A 26,194-nucleotide genomic window follows, 5' to 3' on the forward strand; every position below is an offset into this window, starting at 1 on the left:
ATACATATACACACACACCTGCCCCTGGGATTAGTGGAAATGAATTTTCTTGTGGTGGAGTGTTCCTTAGGAACAAAATGATGGTTTTGCAGTAGCTGGGTCTCAGGATGTTAATCAGATGGTATCTCCCAAACCACATTTGCCCTATGTTAATGCTGAGAAACACTGTTCTAACACTAATAGCTTGAATACTATAAAGTGGAAAGTATACTGCAAAGTATAAAGCTTTGCAGGGTCTAAGCACTGGGGTGTTTTATTAGCAACTCAAGGCTCTTCAGGAAAATAAGGGAGTTTGGATGGCTAAGGGTATTTGCTACTTCTGCATTTTTAGCTCAGTCCCAGCCAGTAATGATCAAAAATAACTATCATTTCAGAGATTAAGAAACAAGCAAACAAAAAAAATCCCTGTGCCATGATGGTGACCTCAGGATTTCTATTGGGCAAGAACCTAGTTGATTCTGTGTTTAGGTACCTTGGAGAACCAAAGGTCTCCATCAGCTTTGCTTTCTGAACTCCCCCTTTATTCTTCAGAGAGAGGTGTTCTCTGGAAAGCTGAATCAGTGCAGAGAAGTTTAATGCTGTGTCCATATCTAAGTCTTTGGTTGCCAAATGCAGTTTGTCCACTGCCTTTCTGAACACACTGCTCCTTGTCTTTTTTGGTGCCATTTTAGTGTTGGATGTTGTCATGATGCTGCCTCAGACCCTTGGTGAAGGATGGGTGTCCAGAAAGGTGTTTGATTTTCTAACTATGCCAGCTGGTCTAATAGAAGACATTACTCTTACCTACAAACCATGTCCAGCCCCGTGTTATGGTCATTAGAACATACTTTTCTTTCCCTGGATGTCTACACTTTGCTTTCATTGCCTTGTTGCACTGTTTCTTGCTATATTCTGAAAAGCGGCTCAGAGTTTCATTTACTTCATTTATTTGGTGTTTATGGATAGTTTGTTGTGGACAGTGCTCTGAGGCTTCCTTGTATGTCCTTAGGTATTTTGCTGTGGTGTTTTTTAAAAGGTTGTGTAAATATGTGGAATGCTATATTAAAGTGTTAGGCCAAGGTGTTTAAGAAGGTCCTTTAGACTTAGGCTCTAAATATTTAGAGACTATTGGGTTTTTGGTTCACTTCTTTTTTCCAAAGGTTCTGGAATTTGAGGCTATTTAGCTAACTATTAATTTCTATTGTTACATTCAGAGTACCTTCTGAAGACCTAGGCAGAAGAGATCAGCATTGTCTGTTGAGTTCATTAGGAACTTTTGTCTGTTGAGCATCTGAAGTATGATCTGCTACTGAAACATCTTGATATAGATGTCACGATCTACTATTAAATACCTGTATTTTTAGTCTCAAGTGAAGTGTTTGGAAAATGCTACAAGTTACATTTTTAGTAATGGAAATCATACTGGAGTAATACCTGTTTAATCTGATGGAGAAGATGGGTCTTGCTTTATCTGATTGACAGGTGGAAGGTTGAAGACTGAACATGTATGGTGCAGATGAAATATTCTACAAATTATGTTTCTGGTCACAAGATCTCTACTGAGTGGGTGTGAACTTGGCCAGCTTGGCCAGATTTCTTTAGCAGAATCTCAAAAGGCCTGTTCTAGATATTTGGATGACTTTCCACTGTGTATTTGTTTCTACATCAGAGAAGGAAATACAGACTGTCTAACTGGAATAAAGTGAATGTATTTTATGTATGAAATTCAAGCAAGCTGACAAACACAGCCATACTCTCAAGACTACCCAGTTCAGGGGACTGCTTTCAGAAAAGAGGTGTCCTATATTCTTGCCTGTTTGTCACTTGTCCTTGTGCTGTAATACATTTTGTTGTTTAATACATTGTTATGCACGGGATGTACTTGTGGTCTGGAGAGATTTACTAAAGTAACATTAAAATAAGAGTAATGATATACAAAATTATAAATGTAGTTGTAAGATGGCATTAGAGACACTGTGGATGGGATGGTTTACATTAACTCAAGAAAAAAACTAGTCTATCCTGTGCGGGGCCTTTCCATGTGTGTACGTGTGTCCTTTGACATTCTTGTGCCTCCCTGCAGTGGTGCTGCCTTCGAATGGGGAGGGCTTTTGTATCGGTTCACCCTTCTTTCTTTGTGTCATCTTTGAGATGCTGCTAGTTTATAAATATTGTCTTGCAGAACCATAGGGAAGGATGTGCCACCATGCCAAGAGTGTGACTTGCTCTATAGAAAGTAGAACACACATATCAAGAGAGGACCAAGAGACAGCTATGAAAAGCTAGAGCTGAAAGATGCCTTGACATATGACCTAAGTCAGCTCCTGCACACATCCAGCCAGCCCTACTAACACCCTGATATGTTTGTCTGACCTGGTGATAAAAAATTCTATGATAATTACTCTATAGCATTCAGTGGTGGTTTGTGTTTCACCGTCACAATAATTAGGCACTTGCATGTATTCTGTGGTTGTCTAATTTTGTTGCTGTTGCTGCTACTTGCCCATCTTCTTCACATCTTAAGGAAATGTTGGTCACTGTTCTCGCTAAAAAAGTATTTACATATTTGAAGATTATGGCACTTCCCTTTCTAGATTAAATAAATACAATTCCTTCAGCTCTCCTTAGAGGACATGTTTCCCATATGTTTTATTCTGGAGTTTCTGCAGTGTATCTACTGTCTTTCCTGCTTGTTTACTAATTAGGATGGTCTTAGAGATCTGAAACAGTAACAAACACCTAACTTTAAAGCTGAAGATTCAAAACCCTGGGGTGGTTATACAGAGAGATGACTTAGTTTGACTAACAGGTGACATTTTGATTCATTTACATGCCCAGTCTCAAATAGCCATTGCAGAACTTAATTCTGACAAAGCTGCAGCATGGAGGGAACTCCTGGAATTGCTGCTCTTGTGTGGTTGTAGCATCTTTCTTGGTGTCTAGGTAAGAGAGACTCCTTGGCTGTTCCTCCTATAGTGAGTGAAAGGCTGCAGTTGGCTTTTTTAGCCTTGGTACTACTTTTTTCCTTCCTGAATTGGATGGGTTTAAGATGGAGAGTGCTCTGGCTATTTTGCTGGCCCTTAACTAAGTATCTAGCTCACAGTGTTCTTCATCCCTCCACTTTGCACGCTCCTGCTTAAGTAGATCCTTTCGACTCATGCATGCTTTCTGACAGCAGGCCAGGGAGAAGTGCCTTTAACATTGACTGATGATTAAACCTGGACTGGTCTCAATGGTTAGGCTTTTTGCTGTAGGGAATGCAGCAGCTTTAACTACTAGTTGTATTTCAGGCTCTGAGTTGATAATTTTGAGTCAAAAATCCTATAAAGAGGTGGTCATAAGAGGCTTTTTCTACGCAATCAGTCTGGTATTGAAAGAGTAAACGCAGTTTTCCTCCTCTACCGCCTCTTTAGGGTAGCATCTTATTCCAAGGGAAGTTTTGCCTACTTCCTATAAAAAGATCTTGGTCCAGGAGGAGGGAATACAGAGAAAATTGAAGCATCTCAAGTCAGTGACAATCAACTTTCAGCCCCTAGCTGGGTCCCCAGGACTTCTAATTGCAAAAGTTAGAAAACTGGAGTGAGTTCAAATGCAGTTAAACAGAGGCCTGAAGAGATCTGAAGAACAACGCTTTAGACTAGTTACTTTAGTCAGATGCTATTTTTACCAACGTAAGTGCAGCAGACTAGACATTAAAACAATGTATGAGCTGAAATGACACTGCTTGTACATGCCTTGTATATATGGGTTGAAGTCCCATTGCTGTATGAGTGCTTTTGCCTAGTGTTGTTAGAAATGCGTTCTGAAATGGTTTGAATGACAGGAAATCTGGAGGAAACTTTGCTTAGATTTTTTTTTTTTTTTCCTTTTTAGCTCCGTTTTCCCTGTCGTCAGTCTGCGGAAATGACTGACTTTTAACTTGTTTCTAAGTATTCAACCCAAGCCCAGTGAATTCAAGGGCTGACCTTGACTTTAATAGATGCCAGCTCCAGCCTCACTATGTAATAGCTGAGGTTATTTGCAATGCTGTGCAATTCAGCCCAAGCATCAGAGGGATTAGCAGTTCCTTTATACCAATGTGGCAGTGAATCTTACTGTTACAGTAAGGGATTTTTAACTGAAAGCCTTGGAAATTTGGTCTTGTTGGTGTTTTTAATTTTTTCTTTTTCAGCTAATTTTGTCAGCAGCTCTAATCTATGCGCAGCCTGACAATCAGTACTGAATATTGCAAAAATTAAACAATGTTTTCCGTGTGTGATTTGCTGTTTGTTTTTGTGACAAGCAAAAATCTTAATCTGAGGAAGCAGCATGCTGTTTGGTCCCAGCATATTTGTTTATAACTGGTCCAATTTATCTGATTCAGGTGCACTGTGGCCAGGTATGAAACCTGAAAGTGGTTTAATTCAGACTCCATCTACAAGTCAGCACAGTGTGCTTACCTGCACTACAGGGTTAACCACAAGCCAACCCAGCCCAGCACATTATTCTTATCCCATTGAAGGTAACTTGGCATGGTTTTTTATCTGCATCTCTCTCCACCTAATTGAGTCCAGATTCCACAAATAGAGAGGCTTGCACGTTTTTTCTCTAGTTTGTGCATGCTTCGTTATGCTTTGTCTCTTTTCTATGTGTGCGTGTTTTAATTGTTTGGTTTTGTATTTGCTACATACCTCTGTCTGCACCAGGCTGGCTTGTTGGTGCCATGCTGATGGACTTAACAGGGTGAAGCAAAGGGGATGGGGAGAGGAGACTAAATGTTGTATTCTTGCATGCCTTTACTGGGAATGCTCTTGCAGCTCAAGCTCTTTGTTGGTGGTCTTTAGCATGATGTCAGGAAATACAATGAGATTGGTTTTTTTGCTTGCCTCTGTAGGTAGATGGGTCTTTTATAATACGCGTGCGTGCACACACATGCGCACAAGCACAGACCAGGATATATTGCTTGTCTTGTTATGTGAGGCTGCCAGCTTGGTAGATCTGCTACAAAATGGATTTCTAAATATAGAACTAGCTTACAAATATTCTCACCACCAGAAGTGCCACATCTAAGAGGCCATGTGCTGAATTTCACCACATTCCAAAGCAATTTTTTAGGAGTAAATATACTAGTTAGCTGTATAATGATATATTGTTGCCTATGGCAAATACATGCAAATCAATAAATTTTTGAGGCTAGATTTTTGTCATTTGTATTCAGGTGATGCATTGTGAAAATCTGTCTTTTTATCTGTAGTTTTTAAGAAGCATTTCAGGAATGCTTAATCTATTTCTTGAATAATATTTTCATAGAATAATTCAGGGACTTCAGGAGATCTTTAGTTCAACCTGCTGCTCAAAGAGTTGACAATGAATTCAGACCAGGTTGCTCAGTGAGGCTTTATCCAGGTGGGTCTCCAAAACCTCCAAAGATGGAGATTTCACCACCTCGCTGTGCAACCTCCAGTTCTTGACTGTCTTCCTGGTGAAAACCTTTCTCTTTTGTCAAGTCAGAACTTGTCCTGTTTCAAGTTACAACCATTTCTCTCCTCCTATTGTACACATGCAAAAAGAGCCTGGCTCCATCTTTTTGATAACCTCCTTATATGCAGTGGAAGGCTATTGGGTCCCCCCGAGGCTCGCTCTTCTCCAGGCTGAAGCAGCCTCCTAGTTCTCCATAGGGCATGAGCTCCAGCTCCTTGACCATTTTGGTAGCTCTTTGGCCAGACTTGCTCAAGTTTATCAACATTTTTCTTGTTCTTGAGGCAGAAAACTGGATGCTGTATCCAGATGGGGTCTAATGAGTGCCAAGTAAGGGGGAATAATTTTTAAGCAATAACTGGGTTTTAGCATATCTTTCACTCATGTGAAAGTCATTTGGTGTATCATTACAGGAGATACTTGCTCAGCTTGCAATGGCCAGGTGGATTGTTTATCCTTAATTTATTTTTTGTATTCATAACTTAACATCAGAAATACAACTCTGGAAATACCACCTTCTTTTAAACGTAGCTATTCTCCAGGTACTTGCATTGACAAAATAGATCTTAATGCTTTAAAGCACTAGCTTTTTCCTCAAAACAAAATAGGAGGGTGCTTATTCAGTGGTACAAGATTATATATGATATTACTGGCCCATCTGAGATGTATTTCAGTGCATGTTCTGTATGTTATAGTCTACAGACTAATGGTCAGATGTACTTAGTGTCTTAGAATTTTGCCTTTTGTACTCGAACAACTGACATGTGCAGTGGTATATATGAAAGGGTGATATGAAGCACTAGGATCTGACATGCCAGATATTCTTCTGTTTTTTTTGGCCTGTTCACAAGTAAAGAGCCTGACCGTAGATGCAGAAAGAATTGCTGAATCTGCGTAGTGGGAACTGTTTGTAAAGATCTGATGTGTAATGTTGTAGAGATAAGGGATAATGAAAAAAGAAATGTTGGAATGAGCCTGGAATTAAGACAAATAGTGAAGTTCAGATGGGAAGGGTCTGTGTTTCTACCAGAGCCCCAGCACTTGGGGGGCTTTCCTTTCTGTGATTTCTTAACTTCTGTGATCCATCTCAGTGGAACAGCAGCCTCTGTCTGAGCACAGTAGGTGAGAATTGTCCATTCAATCTCCATAATAATCTTGAAAGAGGTAAATAGACTTGTTCTGGCTTCTAGAGAGTTCATATCCTCCTGCTTTGCTGCAGATTCCTTCTGTGTTAGCAAGGAGTTTTTCTGGATAGCTATCCTTCGAAGTAACCTAGAAAGTGGCATTTTCTTCAGGTAACAGAAGCCTTAATTGTTTCCGTAATGGGTACAGTTGAAGGGTGTTTTATTTAGAAACTACCCCCTGTTCTTTAGCAGTTGTTTGAGGTGGTTCTGCGATGGGTATCTTACTCTCTTGATAGCTGTTGCTTGGTAGTAGTTGGGTAGCTACTGTAGACACTTCATTGTATCTTCATAGTATCTTCATTGCCATTATCGCTGTTCAGTGCAACCTTTTTTCCTTTTTCTAAATGTTCTCTCCAAAGCTCCCTCCCATCTGGTTTTGGACGTTCCTCAAGCTTTTTCTGTTCATGAGGGAATTCCCAGGGGTTAATTTCTTCATTTCTGTGTCTGCAGAGATGCCACCTTTCACATTTCCCACCTCTTGGAAACGGCCTGTATCTGTACACTTCTTTTAAGGCTTTTTTGTTTTGTTTTGTTTTTTTGTGAAGCATGTTTTGGATCGGTTTCTCTTTCCAGGAGCTGTCCGCAAGGTAGCATCTTTGTTTGCCGTAACACAACATATATTGACTAAGAGTTCCTGGTGGGGACTGTTTCCCTTTGCAGCTTCCCTGGGGTAGAAAAAGACTGAAGCCTTCAGCAGCTTGAGTTCTTCAGTCTTGGGGTGAACTCCGTATGGGTGTTATTTGCAGCAAATAAGGGCTTTTCTCTGAGTGAAGGTAAACTAGGTGATACTACTGATTTCTGCAAGTCTTTTCCTAAGCATCTAAGAGTGATTCTTGTTTTAAATGGTGTGTGTGGGAAGGTTTAGCAAAATAAATTACTTCTTGATAGCACCTGGTTTAGTACACATTGACTTCATTTGTGCTCGCCTCATTACTTGCTTTCACTAATTCTTGAGAGTCCTGAAAGCCAGTGTGGTGTAATTTTTAATGGAACAAACCTGTTGCTGTAAAACCACAAAATCTGCTAAATGACTTCTATTCCCTGGAGGAGCTCTAGCTGCTACTTCTGTGTTTTGGAAGAACTGAACACAGTAACATAAAGAATATTAAATTTTTAAAATTTCTTACTAACAAATATGTTTCTTTAATAATTTGCCCAACAATTATTTCAGAAATTCTCATCCCAAAACCAAATGTAGTCTCATAGGGATTTGGAGAGATATATTTAATTTCTCCAGTAAGAAGTATGCTTTTTATATTTTGTTTGAAATGTTTTCAGTACTTTCTTAAATTTTTGGACCCAATTAGAATAAATATGCTAAGTCCAGTGTAAATGGAGAGAAGCTTATTTTTTTGTCAGAACTGATTTAGACACACTCATATTTGTTTTATTGATTTACTCTGATTCATTTTCATCTTTTATAAATAAGTATCAGAATGTGATTATTTTCTTCTCAAAACTTTTAATAAAAATAAACCATTTTAATTAATCTCCAACTGCTTATCAAATATGAAGGGGAAAATATTTCCTTTTTAAAAACTCTACATAGATTTGTGAAACACTTTAAAATAATGTTTTTAAAGATCACTGTGTGCCAGCTCCCCTTCCCTGTAAGCCCAGTGGAAACTGTTAACTGGTTTCAAAATATACCCCAACTCTCTTTTGGCTGTCACAAGCAGAGTGCTGCTGGGTGCAGAAATACTTGCACATAAGCCCAGTAAGTACTTATTTCACAGCTTGGATGGGTCTTACCTCTTGTACTTTTCTTGAGATATGTAACGTAGTAATTCTTAATTTTACAGCATCAGCTACCAATGCCAGTCCAGTCTCTACATCCTCAACTGTTGTCAATATTTCCACGTCAGCAGTAGCCAGCATCTCACAGGTAAAACTTCCTTCTTGATTATATACAGCATCTAATATGCCTTTGCTTAACACATTATTCAAAACTAACAGGAGAAGACAAAATATTTGCACCACTTTAAATGGAGCACAATGGGTACTAGATTTACAGGGCTTAGTATGTAACTCAAAGTCAGCAAAATTACTTGTGCCTTTCTCTTTGACTATGCTGCTTTTCTCTTTGGTCTTCACACCAAACTCACTTCAGGTCTTTGCTACTGTTTCCTTTTCTGTGGATTGAGCGTGATGAATCTTAAAACGTTGAGATCTCTGCGTGAGACATTAGAGAAGAAACAATAGAACTATTATTAGAATCATATTTACAGGGGGGATTATAGGTGGACATCTTTTGAATGCCCTTGTTCTCCATCAGCAATAAAATAAAAATAGGTTGTATACAAAAAAAAAAAAAGTGGAGGAAATGCCTTCTGATGGTGTTAGAATAAAACAAAGTCAAAAAGCTCTGTGGCTAGCAGACAGGCCCTTTTCCTCCTTACTCCATGATCTGTTATGGATAATCCATAGCACTTTGTTCTTGCCCCAGTCAGGGGTTAACTGCCATTCTGGATGTATAGAATTACAAAGGAGTGCTTCAATGTCACAGCTTTGCAGAAAGAGGATATGCAGAGCTGCAGAAAATGTAATGGATGCAGCAAATCCCTGTGTATTTATGCTGCTGCTTTTTAAGGTTCTTTTAGGAACATAAAGCTTACTTAGAGCTGTAAAGAAAGCAGCTTTCCTGAATGCTGGTGCAGACTGAGATACCTGGTGCATGTTCACAAATCTAGGATGCTCCTTGAAGAAATCAGGAGTTCACAGTATGTCAGAAGAGCATGATGTGACACTTCAGTGTGGCTGTTTTCTTTACAGTCAGTAGCAGATAGGAAAATCTTCAAGCACAGCTTGAATTCAGATGCCCTGACTGATCTCATTAATCTTCTAAATGAGTAAACAGTCTTCATAAATGGAAAACTTTAATCACAGCATGGAAAATAATTGCTTTCTAAGTTACGACATGAGTAGAGGCTGTTTATCCTGTATCCATGGCCTAGATTGCACTCTGAGCCAGTGCTACTCTCTGTCACTGCCCTGTCAGTATATCTGGTATCGGAAACTAAAACACAAGACAAAGCTGTACATTTCTGAAGACAGCAACAGCAGACTAAGAGTGGGCTGATGCCTTGGGATCCACTCAATACTTTCCTCTTACTTTCATATCAGCATATAGGAAAATAATTCAAATTAGGAATTCATTTTTGAAGGAACTGGATGTAGAGGAAAAGCCTTGTGATTCCTGGCCTCCTGTAGGCAGAACCTGCCTTCTGTGGAGACCATTGGGAAAGCAATACTCTTTTTCCTATGGCATCTTCCTGCTGAAGCCATGTAAATAGTTGCTTTAGGTGGTTGTGTAACATCAACTCTCCTCCCCTTTTGGGGATTTCTTGCATGTATGGAAGGAAATAGTGTAAAGTTAGTATGCTTTTGCTGGTGTTTCTCTTTGACAGACATATTATAGTATAAAAGTCATCTTAACATAAAATGTTTTCTGAAAGAAGTGTCCTATCATAACTGATCTTTTCTCCCAATAGGAGTATCCTACGTACACAATCCTTGGCCAAAGTCAGTACCAGCCATGTTATCCAAGTTCTGGCTTTGGAGTCGTAACACCAGCAGACAGCAACACGGACAGTACTGCATTAGCAACAACTACGTATCCAACCGAAAAACCAAATGCCATGGTGCCTACGCGGACGGTGCAGAGACATTCCTCTGGTAATGGTTTCATCTTTAACAGGGTGGTTGCAAATACCTGTGATGTACAGTGCAGTGTGCAGACATGGGGAAAGCTTTGTTCAGAAATGTGATTAGAACACCTTTGCCTGCTTGCCTGGATGGGACACTTGCTTTCCACTGTCACAGTTGTCTCACTGATGTTCAGGGTATTACAATAGGGCAGCCAAATTTATTTCTGGAAGTCTTATAATACTGTGATTCAGGAGAGACATACCATAGGCTCCGAATGGGTTAGGGAGGTGGTATTCCAGGTGGCTCAAAGTGGAGCCAACAGCAGCGACCTGGGGACTGTTGCCTCACATGATGGGTCAGGGCGGTGTGTTCGTTTGGGTCCCTGGGCATCCCTTTATCCAGCCTCAACAGCTCCTGCTAGCTCCTTCCTTCCCACAACCAAGTGTTCAGATTACTTGGCAGCCATAACACAGCTGCCAATCCCAGCTATGGGAGCCCCCCGGAACGGCTCGTTCGTCTTCAAAAGCTGTAGTTTGGCCGCCACCACCACTCAATGAGTTGGTATCTAGTGTGCCCAGGAGCACGTTCTTTCTCTACTTCTCTTCCATCTGCTTCATCATGTTAACCATTTTATAAATAAAAGCTGTTTTACTGTGCTCTATATGTGAGCAGATCTGCATATACGCAGCCTTAAGTAACCCTACACCTGTCAGGGGCAGAAGATTTTAGCTGGTAACAGAAGAGATGCAGAAAATAGATTTAAAGGATTTAATTGACTATTCTAGAGAAGTTGTATCTTTGGCTAGCCTTTTCCACTAATGTCATAGCACACACAAACTTGCAGCGGTATTGACTAGCGTTTCCTCACCAAAAATACAATTTTCTTCACTTAATAGGGACAAGAGCAAAGACTTAGTGCTTCCTCCAGCCTCTTATGCAAGGAGTTAGGAGATTTTTTTTCTGTGTTGTAGAATGGCTATAAAGTGAAATCTCTGCTGTCTGTTGCAACTTGGTAGTCTGGGGAAAAAACGCAGGCTTGGTTATTTAAGTTTGTTGTTTAACACCTCCCCTCCCTCCCCTCCCTCCCCCCCCCCCCCAAACTTCTGGTGCTTGTTGGAAGTTTTCAGTTCTGTTGTTTCAGGAGTTTTAAAGAACAATAGTGGCTACAATTAGATCTTCAACAATGATCTGTTTTTTTCTGGAAGTGATATCCACATATCCTTTTGTGCTACGAATGATCATGTACTACAGGCACTCAGAAAGAGTGTTCTATGTCTTAACTCACCTATTCCCCTGTGGCTGATGCATGAGTATTTAAGTGTGTGCTATAGGTCCTTGGGTTTTTTTGACTGCCCAGAGGAAACAAAGAGTGACCCTGTAGCTGAACAGTTATATGTGAATATTGCCTTCCTCTGGGCTTATCCTAGTGTCTTTATTTTCTTAATTCCTTTAACTCCTACAGTATTTTCTGGATTCTGAGTCCATCTGGTCTGTGCTGAGTGGCTTCCTCTGAGTATGGTCTGTCTTTGTTGTTTTCAAGGCTTGTCTCTGAAAGCTGGATTCTATCTGCGCACTGCTTGTTAGAGGCAGATCCCTGTTGTCTGACCTGCACTCCAAATATCTGGTGTTGCCTTGGCAAAGTCCATATTGTCAGCAGATGTCAGATTTTGAGTGCATTCAGCCCTCTCTGCACAGAAAAGGAGAGTTCCACCTGCAAAATTGCCTTTTGGGAAAGCTGCTGGTCTCCATCTCAGAACAAGGTGCCTGCAGATGCCTGGTTTTACCCATAGTAATAATTAACAGTTTGACCTCACTAGGCCCATATTCCTAGCACTGGAGCTCTTCTACATCAAGAATTGACATTTCTATAAGCACTGGGCCTTTTTTTTTTTTTTTTTTCCCCCCATCCGAAGAAAGAATACAGATGCTGGCACCAGAGGGCTTTTTAGACACTGTGCTGAGAGCTCTGGCTGGACAGAAGTACTGGGCAGTCCACTAGCTCTTACTGACTGGGCTTTTCCGTCCTGGCTAGTTGAGCTTGGGAACAATTCCTTCTCTCCAGGTTCCTAAAAGAGCTACGACACACTGCTGTATCCCCCCAGAGGGCCTGAGCCCTCCCTTCCCTTGGGGTAGGAGGTGTTGTCCAGATCTTGCCTATTCACCTTGGCTTGGCGACCAAGATACCCATTTCCAAGGGCAAGGAGCAACTGCAACCTCTTAGTTGTGCTCTGCTGCTGGATGCCAAAAAGGGACTTTCTGCCAACAAATGATCCATTAAGTGTGTTTTGGCAAACTGATGTAGTGTAGCCCACATGGAAAGCTGACTGCAACGTCATTTCCTCATCAAGAATGTTGAGTTTCTGTATTCTGACAGCAGTCTGTCTTCTCTGTTATGACAGAAGTTTTAATGGGTGGCTAAACTTGTAGACTTGTCTTCTTACCAATAGCAGAATAGGCTATATAATGTGTGCCTATCCCAGTAATGGCCATGGTGCTTGACCAAGACTGCATCTCCTGTGCTAAGTACATTCCTGTCATTCTTCCCCATCTTTTGGATAGAGCAATGTAGCTGTAGTATGAAGTGTCTGGGTCACAGTCACCATGATGTAGTTTGTGTATGATCAATACACTCCAGATAACTTCACTCACTGACTGTTGTTTAAATGTTAATCAAAAGCCATTTTACAGTGAAACAGGAGTGAGTAGTGTATGCTGAGTTGAAAATAGCACGTTATAGAGGGTTGCTGGACTCAGAAAAGGTGTTTGACTAGCCCAGAAAATCTGGGAAGGAAAGACATTATTAAATATTTCTTTTGTCCTCTGATTCCAGATTGAGGAGTTTTGATGCTCTCTCAGGAAATATTAAAAAAAAAGAAAGGAGGAGGGGGGGGAAAAAAAAGAAAAAGAGGCTCTGGGAGATGTCTAAGGGATTACAGGTCTTAAGTGGTTGCGGGAAGCTCTGTCTTTGGCCATGTAGCACAGGCAGGATGCAATAAGTAGCTCTGAACTGGCAGGGACTTAACTGAGGAGACAGATCTGTTTCAAAATGATGGGGTAAACAAATCATGTTTTATCTTCTAATAAAGGTTCAAATTCCGTTGCTTCAATGAAGCAAGGTAACATGTCCAGCAAAGGAGGTTTGTGGCCCAACACTGTAAGCATCGTGTTGGTGTTTGTTTTGAGACATGAGGGGATGAGAACTGTGTGACTTCTTTCTTCTAGGAGATGCATCCACAAGTCCCTCATTGTCAAAAGCAACAGCAAGTAAAGACTTAGATGAGCAGACAAGAAAAAACATCCCTGGGAAGAACAGGGGGAAGAGGAAAGCGGACACCACCTCCTCACAGGACAGTGAACTGGAGGTAAGTGGTAGTCTTGTTTTCTACAGATAGCATTGCAGAATAGTGTAGCAGTACAAGTCCTCCCCTCTTTCTTTCCTATGGAAAATGGAAGAGAATAATTTGGGAAACTCCCCTGACCATGTTATGTGAGAGCCAGCCTAAGTGAGTTCTTCAGTGGTCCTTAACAAGCATCACTTAAGTGCTTCTTAAAATCATAGCAATGTCAGTGAGAGAGATGTCTGGAGGTCTCTAGTCCAACCTTCTGCTCAGGGCAGGGACAGACCCAAAACAAGATGGCCATGGCTTTGTCTAGCTGAGTCTTGAGAACCTCCAAGCTTGGAGACCTTCCACCTCTCTAGTGGTCTGTCCCAGGGCTACCGCACTCATCTGGGGAAGAAGGTTTTCTTTCCCTAACCTGAATCTTCCAAGCTGCGACTTTCCCCTTATATCATCTGTCACTACTGATAAGAATTTGGCTCCATCATCTCTGTGGTTCCCCTTCAAGTAGTTGTGGGATGCTATTAGATCACCCTTAATCTCCTCTTTGCTAAGATAAACTGTCCCAGCTCCCTCAGCCTCTCTATTAGGCCCCAGGCTGCTGACCATCTTGGTAGCCCTTTGCTGGCTCCTCTCCAGTTTTCTCCCATCCCTCTTGAACTGGGAATCCAATACTGGATGCAGTATTCCATGAATGGCTTTCCCAGTGACAACTAGGGTGGGACTTCCTTCCATCAGCTGGCCATACTTCTCTTAATATACTCCAGCATGCAGTTCACCTTATTCACCGTGAGAGTGCACTGTTGGCTGGTATTGCATCTAGTACCTACTGTAACCTCCAGCTTCCAGCCTGGACTGATACAAGGAGTTATTCTACCCCACATGCAGAGCTTTGCACTTACTAAACTTCTTGTAGATTCTGTTGGCCCATTTCAGTTTATCAAGGTCCTTCTGTATTGAAACTATTTGTCACTACAGCCAATCCCCCTAATTTATCTTAACAAAGGAATCTCTGATATACACTGGAGTCATTTAGCTGATGCTCCCTAGATCACAGTGTTCACAAGCTGATAAGCTGGCTTCCTCTTTCACCCAGGTGGTGAACTTTTACCCTACCAGGACTCTAAAGTTCATTAACACTCTGGGTTTTTGCTTTTATAACAGTAAAAGCAAGAGAAGCTTTTGAGAAAGTTTGATCAAGAGAGTTTTACTCTGAGTGTATAGTTACACTATAGCAATATATGAACTCCAGTGTTACACAGAAAGAGTTTAATTAATGATGAATTTAACCTATGGGGCAAATACTGTTGTTCATATCTGACAGAAGCATGCTGCAACTAACCACAAAATGAATTGCCAAACTGGCTGCTTCACTGGAGCTTAATACTTGGAATATCTCAACCCTAACCTGCTTTTATTCTCTACTCAGCGAGTGTTTTTGTGGGACTTGGATGAGACCATCATAATCTTCCATTCACTTCTCACAGGGTCATACGCTCAGAAATATGGCAAGGTAATATTGTCTTTTCTGTGGAAGAAGAAAGTCCTATCTGTCAGGCAGAAGTAAACAATCTTAGGAAAAGGAATAGAAAATTATATTTTGGTTTAAAATATGTATGGTGGTGCTTTTAACTTATTGCCCATCTAGGGTGGGAAAAACACTAAATTTGGGGTTATACAGAACTAGGATATGAATATTGTAAACACTTCTACCCTAATAATACAAGTCTTAAAATTTCAAACTGTCTTTATCATCTTTGGGATTTAATGAGGTCATAAAGCATAGTGAAAAGAAGCATTATTTTCTTTTCTGAAATATACTGAGAAATTTCTAACATTTTGTCTGTGTTGCTCCTGAAAGTGCATCAGTCCCTGCCATGCAGTACTGAAGTGTTTTGTTATGCTTTTGGGTCAATATATTACCAGAATGTGGATTTTTTGATTCAGTCACTTAAAACTTTAGGAAGATTGTAGTTTGCACCATTGAATGTCAGCAGATGGAATTATACCATATGCAGTGAAAGCTCTATGCAACTTAATTGTTCAAAATTTTATCACAATTTACTTTTAGCCTGTAACCAAGGTGAATTTACACTTTCTTTCTCTCTCTCTCTCTTTTTTTTTTTTTTTTTTTTTTTTTTTTGCGGCAGGATCCAACTCTAGTGATTGGCTCAGGTCTGTCCATGGAGGAGATGATTTTTGAAGTAGCTGATACTCACTTGTTTTTCAATGACTTGGAGGTACCTGGCAAATGTTTTTGAAAGGCAAAACGTCCACATTACCTAATTAGAGTTACACTGCATTGTTTCTGAGGGTAGATGTGCTTCACAGCCACTTGAGGATGAAACTTAACAGTATCTCCCAAAACTGAAGAGGTTCTATGCAGAGCCAGATCAGGGGTGTTCTTTGTTATCCAGAACGTGAGGTGTAGCGTTAGCATCTTGGAGACTTCTAGGGTCATGAACTCTCTTACCTCTCTTACAGGTTTCTACTTGTACCTATAACGGGAGTAACAAGAGTGATTACATTGTGGTTTCCTTCTGGACTGGAAAGCACTTTGCTTTCACTGACTCTACTTTGAAATGGAGACCTGAGACATGGGGAAGAGGGTGACCTTGAATCTGTCAATTCTCAGGGCTTTGGTAAAGCCAGGAACAAAATCCAGTTTCTGACGCTCAGACAGCGTAGGTTATGCTGACTGTGTAACAACTCTGAAGGATGCACTTCCATCAAAAAGCACATTGTACACACTAAGGTGATCAGGAGTAGTCAGCATGGTTTCACAAAGGGGAGGTCATGCTTAACCAACCTGACAGCCTTCTCCAATGGAGTGACTGGCTGGGTAGATGAGGGGAGAGCAGTGGATGTTGTCTACCTCAACTTCAGTGAGGCTTTCGACATGATCTCCCATAACATCCTCAAAGGCAAGCTGAGGAAGTACAGGCTAGGTGAGCAGACAGTGAGGTGGACTGAAAACTGGCCGAATGGCCAAGCTCAGAGGGTTGTGATCAGTGGTGCAGTCTAGCCTGTAGCTAGCGGTGTCCCCCAGGGGTCCAGTCCTGTTCAATTTGTTCATCAACAACCTGGATGATGGGATGGGGTGCCCCCTCAGCAAGTTTGCTGATGATTCAAAACTGGGAGGAGTGGCTGATACACCAGGGTGCTGTGCTGCCATTCAGAGGGACCTGGACAGGCTGGAGAGACAGGCAGAGAGGAACCTCACAAAGTTCAACAGAGGGAAGTGCAGAGTCCTGCACGTAGGGAGGAATTAAGCCCAGGCACCAGGACAGGCTGGAGGAAAACATGCTGGAAAGCAGCTCTGCAGAGAAGGAGCTGGGGGTCCTGGTGGACACCAAGTTGACCATGAGCCAGCAATGTGCCCTTGTGGCCCAGAAGGCCAATGGTATCCTGGGGTGCATCAGGAAGAGCATTGCCAGCAGGTCGAGGGAGGTGAGCCTTGCCCTCTCCTCAGCCCTGGTGAGGCCACACCTGCAGCCCTGTGTCCAGTCCTGTGTTCCCCAGGACAAGAGAGAGATGGAGCTACTGGAGCGAGTCCAGCAAAGGGCTGCTAAGATGAGTAAGGGACAGGAGTTTCTCTCATGTGAGGAAAGGCTGAGAGAGCTGGGCCTGTTCAGCCTGGAGAAGAGAAGACGGAGCGGGGATCTTATCAATGCGTTTAAATATCTGAAGGGAGGATGTAAAGAGGATGGAGCCAGAGTCTTTTCAGTGGTGCCCAGTGACAGGACAAGAGGCAATGGGCACAAAGTGAAACACAGGAAGTTCCGTCTGAACGGAAGGAAAAACTTTTTTACTGTGAGGGTGACTGAGCCCAGGGACAGGTTGCCCAGAGAGGTTGTGGAGTCTCCATCTGTGGAGACATTCAAAAACTGTTTGGACACGATCCTTGGCAACGTGCTGTAGGTGACCCTGCTTGAGCAGGGGGGTTGGACTAGATGATCTCTAAAGGTCCCTTCCAACCATAACTGTTCTGTGATTCCGTGGTATTTCATTTACTACTGTATTTCCCAGCGGCCAAGCAATATCATCAGAAACAGTCTGTGTTCCGGTGGGCTGAAGGGTGAATGTCCTAAATATGTTAAAAATAAGGCTGCAGATTGTATCTGGTAATGGTAAGCCAGGGACAATACCTAGGCAGCTAGAGCTGGCAAACTAAGAGCATCTGTAAGATAATGATGTGATAGTTTTGAGCCAGCACAGGACAAAATCTTTTCTGACAAAGCAGAATTCACTGGCAAAGTCAGTAAAGTTCCTGATAGTGGAAAGCCTTACACAATCTGCCCAACATCACTTCCTTCAGACAAGAGAGTGAGGAATGCTCAAAGGTGCAGGAAAAGCAGGTAGTCCCAAAGCAGTGCAGCTGTATCTGTAGTGTAGAAAGCAGATTTCCTGACTCTTGTGTCTTATTTGATATTCAAGTCCAACAATATGGACACATGAAGCTAATTTACAGAATTCACAGGCTTAGTCTCAAGCAGAATATGGACAGTGAACCATTAAGAGTAGGTTCATCGCTGTGCAAATGCTGGGAAAAGACAAGATGCTTTTATTAATGCAGAAGGAAACTTAAATGAGTTTTTCATTTTAATTTTGCATCTTATGTGGCCGTTTGCAGCTGTGAACTTTACAAAGGTGGTAATGGAAGTCATATCCCTGCCTCAGCAAAAAAAAAAAACCCAAAATACAGATTTCGTGCTGGAAAGGCAGTCACTGACACATTAACTATCCATTTATCACTCATTAGTGTAGGTGTTGGTACTAGCAGCAGTAGCAAATTTTTGAGATGGGGAAGATTTACTCCTAGTTCTAAAGCATTTGTAGTTTATCTCTGTCTTAAGTCAGCTATATGAAGCACCAGGGTCTTGGCAGTGCCACATTGATATTTCACTCCAAGATTTGTGCTGTGGTTCTCTGGTAACAGAACTGACTTTTGTGTTGATGAAGTGGCGTATCAACACTTCACCAGGTAATGTGCTTTGGGGATGTTTTGGTTTTGGTTTCTTTATGTGAAATGGCAAAAGGGGCTTCAAATGACAAGTGAGCTTTGAGTGCAGCCTGATTTATCAGGTGTTGAGTTTTCTTTTTTGCAGACATATCGAAATGTCATAGAAATATGCTTTTTTCAGACATTTCTGGTAATTCAAATTGTGGTCTTGAGAAGAACCTGCAGGTGCTGAGAAGTAAAATGTAGTATTGGAAAACAAAGATAATGGAAGTTATCCATAGGTTTGTGGAGGCAGTATGGCATAGTTTTTTCCTGTTGCGAAGCATGAGGGGATTTCTTTTTTTTTTAATCACACTTTTTTTAAGCTGTAAATTTCGCTGTGTTTCTGGATTACAAGTGTGGCTTGCTTTTCTCTCTCTCTCTCTTCTTCTTTTTTTTTTTTTTTTTTTGTCTTTAACAGGAGTGTGACCAGGTACACATAGATGATGTGGCATCTGATGACAATGGCCAAGATTTAAGGTGGTGTACTGAGGAATGCATGAAATGTATAGCTGATATAATCTGCTTTTGGGCGGCGCTTCCAAAAGAAACTAAAGTAAAATGTGGTTAAGGAATGAGTTGTTAGCATTATGCAGGGGATAAAACTTGGCAAGCAAAGCTGGTTTGCTGAATAGTTTTTCTTTCAAAACCTACAAAAGGTTAAGACTTTTGGAATTATAATGTGAATTATATTGTCCACTGTCAAACATTATCTGCGTACACTCAATGACATGACATGGATGGACCAACACTCCAAACTTCAGTGATCTTGACCTCTGAAAGTCTCCCTACAGTCTGTCTTCTGCCACCTTGCAGATCCTGTGCAGAATTTTTTAGTGGGCATAAGGTCTTCCTGCAAGATAGGTTAATTCAGATACATAGATAGGCTATTAGAGATTTTGATTTACCCACGCTGACATCAGCTAGGGGCACATGGGATTAGCTTTCTCGGGACACTGTGCTTGGACACAAGAGGCACATACTTTATTACATGTTGTGCCACCTAGTTTAGTTCTTCATTTACGTCTAAGCAATTGCCTCCACCACCCTGACCAGGGAAGGGGGAGGTGTCTGAAAGTCCGTAGAAATGTAATGGCCTCAAAAGTAGGTGACAAATGAGAAGTTGTCACTTTACACTAACTATGCTCCTATGTTTGTAGGTGATCTGTCATGCACCAGCCCAAAGAAATTGCTTGTGCAAGTCTGTATAGAGCTTATTGCCTCATATTTTCTTCCTGTGGTTTTCGAGCTTCACTTTAAAGAAGGTGAACTTTTCATCCCAGCTTTGTGTTTGTCTTTGAGACGGTATTAAGACAAAATGAGAATGACTTTGCTTTAAAATGAGGGTGACAGCTGTTTGGTGATGTCCCTCTGGTATTTATGCTGTTGAATTATTTAAATGCCATTGTTGACAAAAACAAGGTTTGGGATATTTGGGGGCTCCAAGAGGTAGGCAAGGCCCATGACAGTGTTTACTTGATGCAGTCAAAGTATGAAGTTTCACCAAAAGATCTATAGGATGACAGTGGCAGTGTTTACAGTGGCATTTGTGTACATTGAGCATGGACTGCCTACCCACTCCTTGAGGAGAAACAGATCAGCATTCTCAGGTGCAGAATCTGAGTATAACCTAGATCGTAGATGATTTTATTTTTCACTTTTACAGAACTTCACCAAAACATTGCCATGTAACAAAAGTAAATTGAGGGCCAAAAGGTTTTAAAAAAAAATCTGATGTTCAAAAATAAATAATAAAAATATAAAGTGGCTCTTTCAGGAAGCAGTGATGTAAAAACACATGCCCTTGTATATGTATTGGGAAAGATTTTTATTACAAAGAGGGATGTAGAATGATGTTTGGGACTGTCCTGAAAGACAGGATAAGCCAATCGAAGAGCTCACTGTTGCTAAATGGGCTCCCCCACCCCTGCCAAGACCCAGCTATGCGTTGCCACTGCCTGTTTGAATCAGCTCATGTTTTGGTTGATCCTGTATGTACCCAATTGTGTACCCTGTGAGGGCGGGAAGGGGAAGGTGGTTTTCTGCTGTGTTAGTGAGTTGAACTGGCTCGTGATAAGGTCTGAGAATCACCTGTCTATGGGGGAGAAAATAATATTGGGCAAAGGAAACATGGTAGGGCTTGCTGCAGTCATGAGCTGGTGAATCAGCTCATCTGCTTGTGGAGCTGCAGCTGTACTCTCCAAAGAGGCACATATGTTTGAAGTGTAATGCTGGAATTTATCGCTATAGAATGAGAGAGGTTAATGGGAACAATGTTTTGTATTGCAGAGAAGTGAGTAGTCAAAGAGCAAAGGAAGGTTTTGTAGTGGAAGGTGTGAAAGAGGAGCTGAATCAATACATTTCAATACATTTTAAGAGATTCTGAACTGTTTAGAATCAGCAGCAAGTGTAGTTGGATATTAGAGTTCATTGTTCAGAGAAGTCAGTCTCTGCTGTCAGCGGTGTAGCTAGTTGTGCAGAGTTCCTCTCCCTAGGGCTTTTCTAGCTGCTGTCAGAGCTGAAGTCTGCAAGCCAGCCAGAAAGACTGTAGTGATCCTGCTGCTGTTGCACATATAACAGATCTGTTCTTCTGAAATAGCAACTACAATTTCTCCACGGACGGCTTCAGTGGCTCAGGAAGTAATGCAAATCACAGCTCATCAGTTGGCGTCCAGGGTGGAGTGGACTGGATGAGAAAACTGGCATTCCGCTACCGCAGGGTACGAGAGATCTATGACAAATATAAAAGTAACGTTGGAGGTGAGTGTTTGGATACACTGATATATGACCACTAAACACCATTCTCCTAATGCTAAAAAAGATCAAATCTCCATGGAATTTAAGAGTAATTTAATCACCTGGTGGTTCTATTTCTGAATTCAGTGGGCACATACAATTTCCAAGGGATGTTGCGAGAAATATGCAAGAAGTACTTCTTCCAAAGCTGAATGGCAGTCCAGTGCAGTCTACAAGTTATCATGTAGACAGAGGCAATTAGTCCTATATTTAAGAGGATGATTTGGTGAAGACAACGTCTCTTTGCTACTTTTGCATGAAAGGCTACATACCGCTCTTCTTAAAACAGACCTAAATGGCTATGTATCGCTCTTCCCAGAAGGCCTTAGCAAGCCTTTTCACCTGTGTCTTCACAAAAATCTATATTGTGATGTGCCATTGCCAAGAAATAGTATCCACTCTTTTGGCTGGTGCACTCGCAATCTGATGTGACTTCTATAAAGTCTGTTTGCAAAGTCACTTGAATTCTTCTTCTTATTTTGCTTTCCTTCCAATGCCAGAGCAGTAATAATGCTGCAGACCACAGCCTTATCCCACAGATATCAAATATAGATGATGGTGCTGTTTAGTCTGTATCTTGGCATTGAGGGCCTTAGGAATGGGGTACAGCTGGAACAGTCATCTGACTGGATGACTTGTCCTGGTAGGTTGTGTGTTTGGGTACCCTTAGCCTATGCAAAACAGAAAATTGATATAACATTTTCTTGTTTTTTTTTTCTTTACATGCAGGGTGATCAAAATTACCACTTTTAGCCTTAAAAATCTATTAATGTAAGCCTGTATTTCAGTATGCCACAATTACCTCAATTCTGGTAGGGATCAGCATCGTTGTTCCATGCTTTACATGTGGCAAACCTGGATGAGGAGTTTTTCAGGACCTGCATAAGGCCACACGGTAAATCAGCTGGCAGCACAGCCCAGAATTAATCCCTCATGTGGCCTTATTATCAGAGGGCTACCATACTTCAGGGGTGTAGTGAGGAGAGTTGGGGCAGGAGTGAGGAGGGGGGTTCTTTTGCGTGGCTGGAAATTGGATAGAAACATTTCAGACTCAAGGTGCTCATTTTTCGTTCAGTTGTATTTAATAATGGGAGCAGGTTTGGGATGTAGTCTCCGTTTCTGGCTGCTTTTAATTTGGAACTGGATGCTTTCAAACAATGGTATCTAAAAGGCATTAAAATGGGAAAAGTTCTCAGGTATGTGTTGAGCAGAAAGTCAGAATGGTTTATTCAGTAATTCCTTCCTCTGCTGTCTGTGTCCTCTGATAACGTCTATCATCATGACTGTTTTGTACAAGAGAAATGCAGTTCATTGTGTGTATCCTAAGAAAGGGTTTGAAATAGAGAAAAGTATCTGCTCCATTCTCCACAGGCAGAATCACAGATTGGTGTCTAGGCTCATCTGTATGACTGGCAGTCGATTCCTCCCATTGCCTTGTGACAGTCTCAGGTTTCAGATGACTTCAGTACAGTGTTACTTATTGCAGAACATCGGCAGCTGTTAGATTAAGCTATGACCATCTCTGTGTTAGATTTACTAACTCAACTGAGAAAACTTGTGTTGCCTCCATTCCAGGCCTTCTTAGCCCGCAGAAGAGGGAAGCTCTGCAGCGACTAAGGACAGATATAGAAGTGCTAACGGATTCCTGGCTAGAAACTGCATTAAAGTCCCTGCTACTTATACAGTCCAGGTACGGAAACTGGAAATGTGTGTGTGTTGCTTTCTCAGCCATTCTTCTCACTTAGATTTGCATGTAGCGCTGCATTGCAGCAATGTTCCTGTAAAATATCACTGCTGCTTGTCACAGGTAATGGGAAACAGAATGAAAAGGTGCAGGAACTCCACTCCTCAGAGCCCTTTGAGATTTTTCTACTGCAACATCTGTCAATAGGAAAGTCCCCATAGTAGGACTATGCTTGCAAAATTGCATTTCTGAAGAAAGATTGCTGTTCTGCTGGAATTTCCAGAACAGAATCACAGAATGACTGAGGTTGGAAGAGGCCTCTGGAGATCATCTAGTCCAACCCCCCTGCTCAAGCAGGGTCACCTACAGCACGTTGCCTAGGACACTACCCAGATGGGTTTTGAATATCTCCAAGGATAGAGACTCCACAACCTCTCTGGGCAACCTGTCCCTGTACTCAGTCACCCTCACAGTAACAACGTTTTTCCTTCCGTTCAGACGGAACTTCCTGTGTTTCACTTTGTGCCCATTGCCTCTTGTCCTGTCACTGGGCACCACTGAAAAGACTCTGGCTCCATCCTCTTTACATCCTCCCTTCAGATATTTAAACACATTGATAAGATCCCCGCTCCGTCTTCTCTTCTCCAGGCTGAACAGGCCCAGCTCTCTCAGCCTTTCCTCACATGAGAGAAACTCCTGTCCCTTATTCATCTTAGCAGCCCTTTGCTGGACTCGCTCCAGCAGCTCCATGTCTCTCTTGTCCTGGGGAACACAGGACTGGACACAGGGCTGCAGGTGTGGCCTCACCAGGGCTGAGGAAAGGGCAAGGCTCACCTCCCTCGACCTGCTGGCAATGCTCTTCCTGATGCACCCCAGGATACCACTGGCCTTCTTGGCCACAAGGGCACATTGCTGGCTCATGGTCAACTTGGTGTCCACCAGGACCCCCAGCTCCTTCTCTGCAGAGCTGCTTTCCAGCATGTTTTCCTCCAGCCTGTCCTGGTGCCTGGGCTTAATTCCTCCCTACGTGCAGGACTCTGCACTTCCCTCTGTTGAACTTTGTGAGGTTCCTCTCTGCCTGTCTCTCCAGCCTGTCCAGGTCCCTCTGAATGGCAGCACAGCACCCTGGTGTATCAGCCACTCCTCCCAGTTTTGAATCATCAGCAAACTTGCTGAGGGGGCACCCCATCCCATCATCCAGGTTGTTGATGAACAAATTGAACAGGACTGGACCCCTGGGGGACACCGCTAGCTACAGGCTAGACTGCACCACTGATCACAACCCTCTGAGCTTGGCCATTCGGCCAGTTTTCAGTCCACCTCACTGTCTGCTCACCTAGCCTGTACTTCCTCAGCTTGCCTTTGAGGATGTTATGGGAGATCATGTCGAAAGCCTCACTGAAGTTGAGGTAGACAACATCCACTGCTCTCCCCTCATCTACCCAGCCAGTCACTCCATCGGAGAAGGCTGTCAGGTTGGTTAAGCATGACTTCCCCTTTGTGAAACCATGCTGACTACTCCTGATCATCTTCTTATCCTTCATATGCTTGGAAATGGTATCCGGGATGAGCTGCTCCATCACCTTTCCAGGGATGGAGGTGAGGCTGACTGGCCTGTAGTTCCCTGGCTCCTCCTTCTTGCCCTTTTTGAAGATTGGAGTGACATTGGCTTTCTTCCTGTCCTCAGGCACCTCTCCTGATTGCCATGACCTTTCAAAGATGATTGAGAGTGGCCTTGCAGTGACATCAGCCAGCTCCCTCAGCACTTGTGGGTGTATCCCATCAGGGCCCATGAACTTTTTTATGTCCAGTTTGCTTAAGTCATCATTTGTTATTTGAATATTTTGTCCTTCTGTCAGGAAGGCAATCCCAAGAGCTTCTCAGCAAGAAATTGGCAAAGCCTTCAGGGGCCAGTTGCCAAAGCTGAGAACCTCAGTATGGAGCCACCTTAGCCCCAGCTACCTTGAGGCTGTGATGTTCAACTGACTCCCACCATCTTTCAGACTCCAGCAGCCAGAAACCCCAGGCCATTGGGTAATGTCAGGAACTGAACACTGTTGCTCCTCTCTGACATTGTACTTGCTAGGGGCTTATCGTCTTCTCTTACACTGCAGTGATGTATTTTTGAATGAATTTAAAGAACTTTCTGTTCTTGAAGATCTCAGAGCAGCCCTCGTTTTGTCGAAAGAGGCTGATCTTTTTAGGCTGATGTAAATTACTGTCACCTTAAACAGGGTTTGCTGAGTTTTATGGTGTCTGAAATAGTGTTTTCTCCACAAAAGCAGTTCTGTGAAGTCCAAATGAGTCATTTCCTATAGTTCTTCCAGACCCTGAAGAAAAGGAGCCTTTGTTGGGTTTTCTGTATGGAGACCTCCTGTGGTGTTGTTTGGTTAGTGACTAGTATAAATTCATGTGAACAACTAAAAAGAGAAGGTCATAGTGGTAGAAAAGGCTCAGGTTCCTCTAAAAGATACAAAGTGCAACTTGCAGGGCAGAAGGGTTGCTTGTGTACATGTGTGCATACACATACCTGTATAAAGGCATGATGGAGTCAAAGGAAGGGGTTCTCTGTTTTTTGCTTCCTTTGAGCAGCTGTCAAAGAAAAGAATTGTATCAAAATCTTGACCTAAAAAGGCTATGGAAAGCAGGGAAGCAAAGTACATGGTGCTTTGGAAAGCTGAGCAGCTCCCCAGAGCAGCCCTTTGCACTACTGGATCTGGATGTTCTTTTTATAAGTGTGTTGGTTTTTTTTCTTCTTTTAGAAAAAACTGTGTGAACATCCTGATCACAACCACCCAGCTGGTGCCAGCTCTTGCCAAAGTTCTCCTCTATGGATTGGGCGAAGTGTTCCCTATCGAAAATATTTATAGTGCTACAAAAATAGGTAAGGGGTTGTGCTGAGTACCTAGCACTGAGGTGTCTGTTGTAGGTTAGCTGGGATTTTTATGTAGGAAACAGAATTTTTGCAGATGAGCTGCCCCTTGTGGTTGCTATCATCCAGCTGGCCATGTTAATAGTGGTAGAGCTGGCCTCATGAGTCGAAATGGATGTCCTCCCCTTCCCAGTAAGACGAAAATGTGTTCTTGTACTGGGAAGAAGGGACCTG

General features: G+C 42.2%; 1 protein-coding gene across 7 annotated transcripts in view; it reads left to right on the forward strand.

Annotated features, from left to right (window-relative positions):
• Positions 1 to 26,194, forward strand: part of EYA3 (EYA transcriptional coactivator and phosphatase 3) — a 65,121-nt gene that overhangs the window by 34,270 nt on the left and 4,657 nt on the right. For 5 of the 7 annotated variants that reach the window (XM_067311480.1, XM_067311486.1, XM_067311482.1 and 2 more), the window contains 10 exons: positions 4,343 to 4,480; positions 8,423 to 8,505; positions 10,112 to 10,295; positions 13,491 to 13,630; positions 15,036 to 15,119; positions 15,757 to 15,846; positions 19,030 to 19,088; positions 21,208 to 21,368; positions 22,980 to 23,094; positions 25,851 to 25,972. In XM_067311480.1, the coding sequence (XP_067167581.1) occupies positions 4,343 to 4,480; positions 8,423 to 8,505; positions 10,112 to 10,295; positions 13,491 to 13,630; positions 15,036 to 15,119; positions 15,757 to 15,846; positions 19,030 to 19,088; positions 21,208 to 21,368; positions 22,980 to 23,094; positions 25,851 to 25,972 (1,176 nt within the window). The remainder of the gene's footprint in view (positions 1 to 4,342; positions 4,481 to 8,422; positions 8,506 to 10,111; positions 10,296 to 13,490; positions 13,631 to 15,035; positions 15,120 to 15,756; positions 15,847 to 19,029; positions 19,089 to 21,207; positions 21,369 to 22,979; positions 23,095 to 25,850; positions 25,973 to 26,194) is intronic. The other 2 variants (XM_067311481.1, XM_067311485.1) reach the window with 2 other exon arrangements.

This window comes from Apteryx mantelli, chromosome 27 (assembly GCF_036417845.1).
Source record: "Apteryx mantelli isolate bAptMan1 chromosome 27, bAptMan1.hap1, whole genome shotgun sequence".
NCBI classification, from domain to species: domain Eukaryota; kingdom Metazoa; phylum Chordata; class Aves; order Apterygiformes; family Apterygidae; genus Apteryx; species Apteryx mantelli.